General features: G+C 44.0%; 1 protein-coding gene across 1 annotated transcript; it reads left to right on the plus strand.

Moving 5' to 3' along the window:
- The first annotated feature begins 6,617 nt into the window (after nt 1-6,617).
- Nucleotides 6,618-9,588, plus strand: LOC146403512 (olfactory receptor 5BS1-like). The gene is made up of 2 exons (XM_021091256.2): nt 6,618-7,390; nt 9,426-9,588. Exons 1-2 carry the CDS (start codon nt 6,618-6,620, stop codon nt 9,586-9,588), a joined length of 936 nt encoding a protein of 311 aa, XP_020946915.2.
- The last annotated feature ends 2,837 nt before the right edge of the window (nt 9,589-12,425 follow it).

Raw genomic sequence — 12,425 nt, forward strand, 5'->3', positions numbered from 1 at the left:
CACTTCAAACATTTATATTATATTAGTTACGATAAGTAACCTAGAGATGATTTAAAGTACACAGAAAATCAGGTCACAGACGCGGCTCGGATCTCGCGTTGCTGTGGCTCTGGCGTAGGCCGGTGGCGACAGCTCCGACTGGACCCCTAGCCTGGGAACCTCCATATGCCGCAGGAGCGGCCCAAGAAATGCCAAAAAAGACCAAAACATACATAAATAAATAGATAGATAGATAGATAGATAGATAGATAGATAAAGAATAAAGTACACAGAAAATCTACCCAGGTTACATGCAAATACAATGCCATTTTATGTAACAGGCTTGAGCATCGGCAGATTTTGCTATGTCCGGCACGTCCCTGAACCAATCCTCCACAGATACTGTGGGACAACTGTATAAACTGTCCAATAAAACATGAGGATAAATCTGCACACCCTTGAATGTAGCCATGGTTTCTTCGATCTGACAGCAAAGCTCAAACGACAACAAAAAAAGAATAGATAAATTGGATTTCTTCAAGATTAAAAGCATCAAAAGACACAATTCAGAAACTGAAGACATAGCCAACAGAATGGAAGAAAATGCTTGCACAGTATATATCTGATGAATTGTTATTCAGTGTATTTCAAGAACTTCTACAACCTCATCAACGGAAGGACAAACAACCCACCTTTTTAAATGGGTAAGTGACTTCAATAGACCCTTCTCCACCTAAGACATACAAATGCTCAACAAGAAGAATGTGTCAAATACCATGAGTCATGATGGAAGTGCAAATTAAAACTGCAAGGCAACAAATCCTTCCCATGTTCTCAAAGGTTTATCATCAAGAAAACGAAAAACAACAACTATTGGCAACAATGCAGAAACATTGGAAGCTTTAAACATTAGTCGTAGAAACAGAAAAGGGGGCAACCTGTGTTTACAACACAAATATACAATTAACAAGGGTTCAACAACTCCACTCCTAGAAATATACCCCAAAGAACTGAAAACAGGTCTACACAGATATTGACAGCAGCACTGTTCCAAACAGCAAAAAAAAATAGAACGACTGCCTATGGCCATCAATGGGTAAACTTAAAAATAAAATCGGGGAGATCAATAAACCACCATGTTCTTCTGCCATGAAAGGAATAAAGTAAAATGGTGCGGCCTCTGTGGAAAACAGTATGGCAGTTCCTCAAAAACTTAAACGTAGAATTAAGGTATCTAATCCACACCCAAAAGACTGAAACCAGGAGGTGGAACAGAAATGGATACACCCTTGTTCACAGCACCGTTAATCACAACAGGAAAAGTTAGAAGCCACCCAAGTGTCCATCAACCAATGAATGAATGGATAAACTACTGTGGTAAACACACAAAGACATGAAATTCAGTCTTAAAAACCAAGGAAATACACCAAAAAAACAAACAACCCCATCCAAAAAATGGGCAGAAGATCCAAACAGACAGTTCTCCAAAAAAGACACACAGATGGCCAAAACACACATGAAAAGATGTTCAACATCACTCACTGTTAGAGAAGTGAAAATCAAAACCACTATGAGGTACCACCTTACACCAGCCAGAATGGCCGTCATCAAAACGTCTACAAACAATAAGTGCTGGAGAGGGTGTGGAGAAAAAGGAACCCTCTTACACTGTTGGTGGGGCTGTATATTGGTGCAACCACTGTGGAAAGCAGTATGGAGATGCCTCGGGAAACTAAAAATAGAATTACCATTTGATCCAGCAATCCCACTGCTGGGCATCTATCAAAAAGACACATGTACTCCAATGTTCATTGCAGCACTATTTGCAATAGCCAAGACATGGAAACAATCTAAATGTCCATCAACAGAGGAGTGGATAAGAAGATGTGGTACATATGCACAATAGAATAGTACTCGGCTATTAAAAGGAACAAAATACCAGCATTTTTAGCAACATGGATGGACCTCGATATTATCATGCTAAGTGAAGTCGGTCAGACAATGAGACACCAACATCAAATGCTCTCACTGACATGTGGAATCTGAAAAAAGGACACAATGAACTTCTTTGCAGAACAGATACTGACTCACAGACGTTGAAAAACTTATGGTTTCCAAAGAAGCCAGGTTGGGGGCTGGGAGAATGTGCTGGGGGTGTGGGATGGGAATCCTATAAAACTGGATTGTGATGATCATTGTACAACTAGAAATGCAATAAATTCATTGAGTAATAAAATAATGAAAAAATAATAAAATATAATAAAATAAAATAAAACAGTTCCTTTCCTTCATATAACAACAACAACAACAAAAAAAACGAAAAACAGACACAGGCTACAACATATAAGAACTTTGAAGTCATCATGGTAAGTGAAAGAACCCTGTCACAAAACGCCAAAAACCGTTTGATTTGATCTACATAAAGTAACAAGAGAAGTCAAACTCAAAGATAGAAAGTAAAATGCGGGTGCAAGGGGCCAAGGGGAATGAGTGCTTCACCACTGAAGGGTTTCCCCAGTGAAATCTGAAAAGTTCTGAAAATGCATGGTGAGGATATTTGTACAACCATTCGAATGTGCTTAAGGCCCCAGAACGGCATAGTTCAAATGGTTTGAATGGTAAATGTTATGTATATTTAAGCACAGCAGAAACAATGAATCAAGGACTGATACGTGTTACAACACAATGAACACTGAAGATATCCTAAGTGAAAGAAGCCATACAGAAAAGGCCACCCAGATCACACTCATCTTCTGGGCTTTAAATCCATCAAGGGTGTGACACTGAGAAAGCATCGTCATGGTTCCAGAAGGAAGAAAACTGGATCAGAGTGGGAAAAGATATGTCTCTAGAGTTGCGGCAGATGGTGAAAGTCGGTGAAAGTCGAAGTGGGCCTGAGGATTGAGTCAGAATGTGTAAACCATAATAATTTCCTCATTTGGAGGTTATGTTCTTGGGTAAAACACACTGGGGTAGTTTGTGTGAAGTGGCAAATGTGGTAAAGGAATGATGGCTGGGGAATCTGAGTGTGGAGACAAATGGTACCTTGTAGTGTCCTGCACGTTTTCTGCATGTTCAAAATTACGTTCCCAAGCACCATGCCAATACCGTGCCAGAAAAAATAGAGAAAACACCACACTTCCTTAGAGAGGCCAAGCCTTACAACGATCCAATTCACACAAAGTCAGGAACCTCATCACCCTTGCAGGAGCCCACCTATAACTTACAGGCACTGTGGGAAGCTTATGTTAGGAGTCACTATGTCTTCAGTGCTGTGGATGACCTGGATATGATGGAAACACTGGGATTTTTGAATGCCAATGTTTGTACATCCAATTTTCTGATGCAGAGAACTGTTAGAACCAGTAAACGAAAGCAACAAAGTTATACAATCAATACACAAAAATCAATTGCATTTCTAACACCAGTAATGAACCATCAGAGAGAGAAAGAAAACAATTCATTTTACACTTGCTTCAAAAAGAACAAAATACCTAGAAATAAATTTTACCAAGGTCTTTTTTTTCTTCTTCTTCTTCTTTTTAGGGCAACACATGTGGCATATGGAAAGTCCCAGGCTAGGGGTCGAATCGGGGCTGCAGCTGCCAGCCACAGCCATGCCAGAGCCAAACAACATCTGTGACCTACACCAGAGCTCACAACGCTGCATCCCAACCCACAGAGCAAGGCCAGGGATCAAACCCATATCCTCATGGATACTAGCCTGGTTCGTTCCTGCTGAGCCACAACAGGAACTCCTCACCAAAGCCTGGAAAGACCCTCACACTGAAAACTTTAAGACACTGAGGAAGAAACTGAAGAAGACACAAAGAAATGGAAAGATACCCCACACTCACAAAATGGAAGACCCGATATTGTTAAAATGTGCATTCTACCAAAAGCAGTGTGCACAGCGAATGCAATGCCTACCAAATTCCAACGGTATTTTTCACGGATATAGACAATATCATCCCAACATTTTGGGCGGACCACAAAGGACCCCAAATAGCCAAAGCCATCCTCAGAAAGGAGAACAGCCTGGAAGCATTTCACTCTCAGACCTCAAACTACGTTACGAAGCGACAGTGACCGAAACGGTGTAGATTCATCACAAAAACAGGCACAGGACCACAGGAACAGAACAGAGCACCCAGAATTAAAGCCACATGGATGCGCTCAGGTAATTTAGGAAAAGGGGGCCAAGAACACACCAAGGGGAAAGGACATCCTCCACAACACACAGTGCTGGGAACACTGGACACCACACCCCAAAGAAGGACACCTCACACCTGTCTACACCGCACACAAAACTGAGAACCCAGTTGTCCACATCAGGCCCTTCCTGGGTCATGGGAGAAGGACAATACACAGGAAGCTTCCCCTCACTTTTTCCTCACCCTTTCCTCAGGGCGGTGCCTCCACAGGTGGATCTCCAGGAACCTCAGGTCCCCTCAGCACGCACGCAGCCCCAGCTTGTCCTGAAGCCCAAACCCCCTTGAGTCCTAAGGGGCTGAACTCCTTCTGCCGGGACGCTGGCGCCCAACGTCTCAAAGCAAAAGCTCTGAAGCGGCCTAAGGAGATAGAACTCCCCTCAGCTGGGCAGAGCCCAGTCCACCTGGAAGGCACAGGTGCTGTGGGTTTAGAAAAGCGCCCTCAGCGCTCCCTTGTGGTCAGTGTGGGACATGCAGGCCACGCCTGCCTCCCAGGTCACTGGACACCCTGCTCCCTGCTGGCTGACCCGCTGAACTCAGGAAACTGGACATCCAAAGTGAGATGGAGCCAAATAGCCCATAACTGCTCCAGAAATTGTTAAGAAACAAGAATTGCACGCCTCGTGGAATGAAATGGAGGTAGATGCCACTTCACAACTTACACCAAATTCACTCCAAATTATTCCTAGACGACTTTGACATGTACAACTAGTTAAAACTAAAGAAGATCTCTTTTGGTGTAGCAGCTTAAGGATCCAGAGGTGTCTCTGCAGCGGCAGTGGCAGGGACCCAAGGGCCACACAGGGACGACCAGAGAAGACGGGAAGGGATTCAAAGCTTTAGAATCAAGACACCTTCGAAGTCTCTAATTTTACCTTTAGCAATTATGGGCCACCCTTGGGCACCTCTTGCATGATGCAACTCACTGAAACAAGAGTGATACAGGGAAGGGCTAGTGGCCCTGGAGAACTCATTCAGATCAGACCAGGCCTCCTGCTTAACGGTCTCTCCGGGGACCTCCAACACTCTCCAAGGTCTAGGGCTGAGATCAAGTCCCTCTGGCCATTGTCATTGTGGAGGCAGAATCAGGAAAACTTCCCCATGGACAGAAAGACTACAGGGATGTTTCCTTACTTAGAAGCTCCACCACCCCTGCATCTTCTAAAGGAAGGACAAAGTTGAGGGAAACCCACAGAGACCGACCCATATCGGGGGCTTTTACTCCAGTGCTGGAAAAGATGCCATTCAGGTATCCTCTGCTGAGAGCATCTCTGGTTGGCCTAGGGAGCCCAGGCGAAGACAGATCTTCTCATTCAACTCCATCTTCTCCCAAAACTATCCACTGCGGGAACTCGTGAGTGAACACGCCATGAGGAGAGAGCAGATCCTCATTGCTCATGATCCTGAGTTTCCCTTCGAGGAGGAGGAGTGACTTCACCTTCCTCCGGTCTAGACCAAACCCTCTAACTGCACATTATCCTAAGTAGTCTTGGTGTTCTTTAACTTCTCCTCTTTTTTTTTCTTTATCCTTTTTCCCTCCCTGTGGTGCATAGAAGGTGGTCCAAATTTGACTGGGCTTTATCCAGATCCCCTAGTACCAACTCAGAGAATATCACAAACTTCATGCACTCTCATGTTAAGCCCTAAGGTTACAGGGCAAACAATGGACATACATCCTGGAATGGGAAGCCCTTAGAGAAACTGATGAGCACAGCCCTCACCTCCAATTTGACGGCTTCCTTGTGCCCAACTTCCGAGAAAGCAGACAACTCATGGGCCACCTAGGCTTAGGGAGACAGGAGGGGAGAACGTTTCCATTTATTATCCAGATATACCCAAGGAAGACTGTCCCCCAAGCTGTAGAATGTCTAACCTGGAATGGATGACAGAAACCATCTAGTTTTGCCCGATTCCCTTTAATGAGAAGCCCAAGTGACTTATTCACGAACCTACAGTGACAGAGAAATGATTTGTGCCATCAGTAGGTGTCCCCATACCTCTATCAGTCATTCAAACCTGCATCACAGCCTGTCAACCAGATGGTTGGCCAAAATGCTTATTGCTTACTCACTACGCCAGTGAGCCTTCCTGTACGGAAGAGCACACTCCAGTGCCCTGGAGTCTATTGACAACTCCCTTTCCTTCTCCAGTCTGGATCATCTCTGTTCTCCTCGTCTTTCCTTCCAGGTTTGATTCTCTACACTCCTCCTTCCAACCATCTCTACCTGAGCTGAGATTAGCTTATTGCCCTGAGCTGGGAAGGGTTGATGAGGTCTGGCATGGCAAGCTTGCTTCCACGACATGTTCTGTGCTGGGTCACTCCTGAAGCTTTATTCATACTGCCCCAGCCCAGCCACACTCAGACTCGAAACACATTTCAGCCTTCTTTTCTCTTCTAGTCCCTCGCAAAGGAAACTTGAATGCTCCATGGAAGGTGGCAACACAACCACGGTCACCGAATTTGTTCTCCTAGGACTATCTAACAACCCTCACATCCAGGCAGTACTATTTGTAACATTCCTGGTGGCTTACCTCCTCATCCTCACAGAGAACCTGCTGATGCTGCTGGTGATCAGTACTGATTCCCACCTCCACAGCCCCATGTACTTCTTCCTCAGCCACCTCTCCTTCCTGGATGCCTTCTATTCCTCCATCATTGTCCCTAAGCTGCTAGAGCACCTTCTTTCCAAGTGGAAGACTGTATCCCTCCTTGAGTGTTTCACCCAGATCTCCTTGGTCATATTTTCTGCAGCCACTGAAACTTGCCTCCTTTCAGTCATGGCCTATGACCGGTTCCAGGCTGTGTGCCACCCACTGTTGTATGCGGTGGCTATGAACAGGAAGGTGTGCACTGGCCTGGTGGGAGCATCCTGGGCCATAGGAATGGGGACGGGCTTAGTTAACACCATCCTCCTGGCTCAGCATCACTTCTGTGGCCCCAACCTTGTCCGGAGCTTTGCCTGTGAGCTTCCCCCAGTGCTCCTGCTGGCCTGCTCTGACCCCTCCGTTAGCATTGCCTCCATCCTGACGACCATGGTAATCCTGGGACTTGGCACCCTTGTTCTCCTGCTGGGTTCCTACACCCGTATCATCATGACAGCCTTAAGGATCAACTCTGCCACAGGTCGGAGCAAGATCTTCTCTACCTGCTCATCTCATTTCCTTGTGGTCACCATCTTCTATGCTTCAGGACTTTCCAGGTATGCCATACTATATCACCTGAGTATAACTGCAGGCTCTTTCTCACTCGAGAGGAGCCTCAGTCTTTTGCACATGTCATTGCAAAGGAGCAGGAAAAGAACTGCACTGGAAGTTAGACTCTGCTGTTGACTAGATGTGTGGATCACAAAACAATCTATTTTCTTTCCAAGGCCCAGTTTTCAAACGCTGAAAATAAGCTCACATAAACACCAAAGACTTCCCGCCTTTCATTAACTATGACTTCAGAGTTCTCAAAAGGAAACCAGAGAGCTTTTGGTAGCGCTTTTGTCGGTGCTAGGCAAAAATTAAAATTAAAATAAACATATCATCCTTGAAACAGAGGCCATTTCTCTTGGAAATGGAAGTCTAGAAGATGGGTCTCAGAGCTTATTTGTCCTACGACGATTTATCAGGCACCTTCTACACACAATAGCTGCTTTACACAATCAAGCTCAATGTTAGTATGTAGCACACGACAAGAGAAATATTAACCTCATTTTCAGGTAAGAAACCTGAGTTTCAGGAGTGGCCAGGGACTTTTTCAAAGGTCCCAGAAGAAGCTAGTAACGGAGCCACAGCATATGCCTAGGCTGCCTGACTTCAGACCTCATGCTCTTTTCTACCGTGTTTCTCTCAAACATACACGCTCTAGTTGATGGGACCTTGCTTACCAGGAGGAAGAACAACGAAGGGCCTGTGATTTCTACCAGTGAGCTAGAGAGGGCTTTGCATAGATTGCGCTACAGTTTTCCCACCTGCTTGTTACTTGGGAAGGGGTCGGGGGCAGGAAAGGATAAAGAATGATCCAGGGGAGCTCACCTGAGCCTGAGGACAAATCTCTTCAACCTTCTCAGTTTCCTCATTTACCACAAGGGGGTAGAAGATTTCTCCCACATACTTCACAGCAATGTTATAAGGAATAAATTCAAGGAAAAAAATGAGAGTAAATGAAATTTTTTTAACCACGTGCATCAGAACCCACAAAGAACATTCCAATTTCAAAAACAAAAAAATTTGAAGGGGCAACATTGAAGTTTAAAAAAAAGTTTTAAACGATTCTTTGAGAAATATTCCCAGTGACACTTAACAAGATGCTTCCACAAATTGAATCTTATTAACTTGAGTTCCTATTTGTGCTAAATCTTCAGACATAAAGATTTTTATCTTTCACTTTATTTACCAAGCTAGGCTTCTTTTCTGAGTTAAAGGAAAATGTACCTCGGAGTTCCCAATGTGGCCAAGCGAGTTAAGAACCCAACTAGTACCCAGGAGGATGCAGCTTCGATGCCTGGCCTTGCTCAGTGGCTTAAGGATTTGACATAGGTCACAGATGCAGCTCAGTCCTGCCTTGCTGTGGCGGGGGCGAACACCAGCAAGTCCGGCTGTGATTCAACCCCTAGCTGGTAACATCCATATACCACAGGTACAGACCTAAAAACAGAGAAAAAAGAAAAGACAAATGTACCCAAAAGGAAAAAGGTCTGTTCCACTAAGCATTATAAAAACCAATGTGCTGTGATTCTGGGGTAAATCCCAGAACCATAAACATTAGGAACAACGACAGCATTATGGATTAGCATGTAGTTTTGTGAGGAACAGTCATCACAAAATGAAAACACACAGCTGCATAATGGTAAAAAAAAAAAAAAAAAAAAAAGAAGAGAAAAAATCCTCCTCATCATAATTATTAAGGATAGATGCTTTGAAAAGTATGAAGTGCTACAGAACTGCATCATGTTGTTTTTAGCTCTATTCCAGCATGCAGCACTTGATATGCGGCAGAACTTCCTTTTTCTGCAGGGCAATTTCTATACAATTCTGTATAACATCACTCGTATGCGGATGTGTTTGAAGGCAGAAATGACTGACTTTCAATGACCATTGAGTTATTTCTAGATGCTGCTATCAGCAACAGTGACTCAGCACTAAGGACCCTCTTTGCAGTGCCCCTAGAATGGGATGGGCCATGGCCACCAACAGCACCCCCGCCACTGCCCTGAGCTCAGTTCACCTCTTTGTGCCATTCCCTTCAAGGTACATGACTCCAGCTTCCGGCTCAGTCTTGGAGCAAGTGCTGTCTGTGCAGTACAGTGTGGTGACGCCACTGCTTAACCCCCTCATCTACAGCCTGAAGAACCAGGAGGTGAAGGCAGCTCTGAGGAGGATGCTGACCAAGAAGCCCAGGCTTAGCTCCTAAGCCAGGCTCCACTGCCTCCTCACAATAGGAGGGAAAGTTGTGGGAAAGAAGAGGAGACAGAAAGAGCTATCATCAGGACAAAGAAAACTCATAGAAAAAGAGAGCAGATGTGCGGTTACCAGAGATGGAGGGAGGGATGGGGGGGGATTGGAGGAAGGTGATTAAGAGGTACAAATTTCTGGATTTCTCTTGTGGCCTACAGGATAACTACACGGCATTATTCGCCGCAGCTCTGGTTCGATCCCGGGCCCTGGAACTGCCACATGCCATGAGTACAGCCAAACACATTTTTTAAAAAGGTACAAATTTCCAATGTAAGATAAATAAATGCTAGGGATGTAATGTCCAACATGATGACTACAGGTAACAAGCTGTGTGAACATAGGGATGTTGTTAAGAGACTAAGTCCTGAGAGTTCTCATCACAAGGAGAATTTTTTCCTTTTCTTTTCCTTCATTTGGTTATTTACATTGTGTGTGTGTGTGTATATATTATACATATAACACATACATAATATATATAAATCAAACCATCATGCCATATGCTTTCAACTTATATGGTGATGTATGTCAATTATCTCTCCATAAAACTGGAGGGGAAAAGTAAAGAAAATCCTCATGGCCTCACCAGCCATTTCTACAGCTCTTGCCTTGCTTTCTTCTCTCATTTTTGCCCTTTCTACCCCTTCACTTCTGCTCCCCCCTCTCTCTCATACTTTTGTCTATGCATCAATTATAAATCAACCTATCTGACCAATAGCTAACATCCCACTTCATTCTCGGGAAGTCCCATTTGAGATCTGAGACCTAATGCCCACTTTGCTCCCTTCTCAAAAAATCACTGGCAAGATCTACAGCTCCATAGTAACTTAGGAAGAAATGACATAAAATGTGTCTCCTCCTGTCTTTGTTCTTAACAAGCAACACCTAAAGTACAGCATGGGCAGCAGTAAATCCTCAGTAACTATTTGTTGACCAATTAAGAAGTGAATGAAGGAATGAATGAGGGGTCTGTCTGAAGAGTCCTTTTCTTGCATGACTCTTGGAAGTAGAAGGGAGTATCTCGCTCAGTACTGTGAGTTCCTGTCAAGGCTCAGTGGGTTAAGAACCTGACATAGTGTCTGTCCCTAAGAAGGCCGGTCCAATCCCTAGCCTCGCTCAGTGGGTTAAGGATCTGGCATTGCCGTGAGCTGTGGTATAGGTTGCAGATGCGGCTCGGAACATGCATTGCTGCGGCTGTGGGGTAAGCGGGCAGCCACAGCTCCGATTCAACCCCTAGCCGGGGAAACTCCATATGCCATGGGGGCGGCCCTAAAAAAAAGACCAAAAAGACCAAAAAAAAATTCAATAAATAAATAAATAAGTAAATACATAAGACTAAGACGCTGAAAGTTATAAAACATGGATAAAAAAATAAAAGAAAAATTAAATCGATGTGAAGACATCTAATGGTAATGGAAAGAGTGCTGTTAAGATAGCAATAGTACATAAGGCAATCTACACACTCCATAGGATTCCTCTGGAAACCCAGAAAGGCCATTGGGAAGAAATACACAAGCTGATCCCAACATTCATATGGAATCTCAAGGGACCCCTAAGAAGCCAAAACAAACTTAAAAAAGAAAATCAAACTTGGAAGCTTACACTTCCCATTTTCCTATGACAGTACAAAGCAAATAAAACACAATGATACTGGCATTAAAAAACATACCCATAGATAAAAAGAAATTGAATGGAGAGCCCCCAAATAAACCCACCCATCTAGGATGAAGTGATCTTAAACAATAGTCAACAATAATCAACAATACTAATCTGGGAGGAAATGGAGGGGTGTTTTTTTTTCCTTTTAGGGCCACACGGGCAGCATATGGAGGTTCCCAGGCTAGGGTTTGAATCAGACCTGTAGCCACCAGCCTACACCACAGCCATAGCAATACAGGATCCAAGCCGAGTCTGCACACTACACCACAGCTCACAGCAATGCCAGCTCCTTAGCCCACTGAGCGAGGCCAGGGATCGAACCTGCATTCTCATGGATACCAGTCAGATTCCTTCCCGCTGAGCCACAAAGGGAACTATGGAAATGGAGTTTTCAACAAACGGTGCCTAGGCAATCCACGTGCAAGGGAATGAAACTGGGCCCTTACCTCATAGTACCTACAACAAGCAACTCAAAATAAATAAACGCTTAAACGTAACAGGTAAAATTACAGTCAACACCCTGTATCCACAAGTTCCACATCCGTGGACTCAACCAATTCCAGACTGAAAATATTACAAAAAAAGAAATTATGAAAAGTTTTAAAAGAAATAAGTTGAATTTACTAGGTGCCAGCAAATCTACTTACATAGTATTTACATTGCACTTCAAACATTTATATTATATTAGTTACGATAAGTAATCTAGAGATGATTTAAAGTACACAGAAAATCAGGTCACAGACGCGGCTCGGATCTCGCGTTGCTGTGGCTCTGGCGTAGGCCGGTGGCGACAGCTCCGACTGGACCCCTAGCCTGGGAACCTCCATATGCCGCAGGAGCGGCCCAAGAAATGCCAAAAAAGAACAAAGCAAATATAAATAAATAAGAATAAAGTACACAGAAAATCTACCCAGGTTACATGCAAATACAATGCCATTTTATGTAACAGGCTTGAGCATCGGCAGATTTTGCTATGTCCGGCACGTCCCTGAACCAATCCTCCACAGATACTGTGGGACAACTGTATAAACTGTCCAATAAAACATGAGGATAAATCTGCACACCCTTGAATGTAGCCATGGTTTCTTCGATCTGACAGCAAAGCTCAAACGACAACAAAAAAAGAATAGATAAATT

The sequence above is a fragment of the Sus scrofa genome, chromosome 5 (genome assembly GCF_054392235.1).
Source record: "Sus scrofa isolate SSC_HxYL_T2T_F1_AM1 chromosome 5, Sscrofa_HxYL_maternal_Yorkshire_Landrace_v2.0, whole genome shotgun sequence".
Lineage (NCBI taxonomy): Eukaryota > Metazoa > Chordata > Mammalia > Artiodactyla > Suidae > Sus > Sus scrofa.

Coding starts and splice junctions, on each gene's coding strand:
- LOC146403512 (XM_021091256.2), top strand. CDS start 6,618: ATGGAAGGTGGCAACACAACCACGGTCACCGAATTTGTTCTCCTAGGA. Junction 7,391..9,425: donor TATGCTTCAGGACTTTCCAG/GTATGCCATACT, acceptor ATTCCCTTCAAG/GTACATGACTCCAGCTTCCG.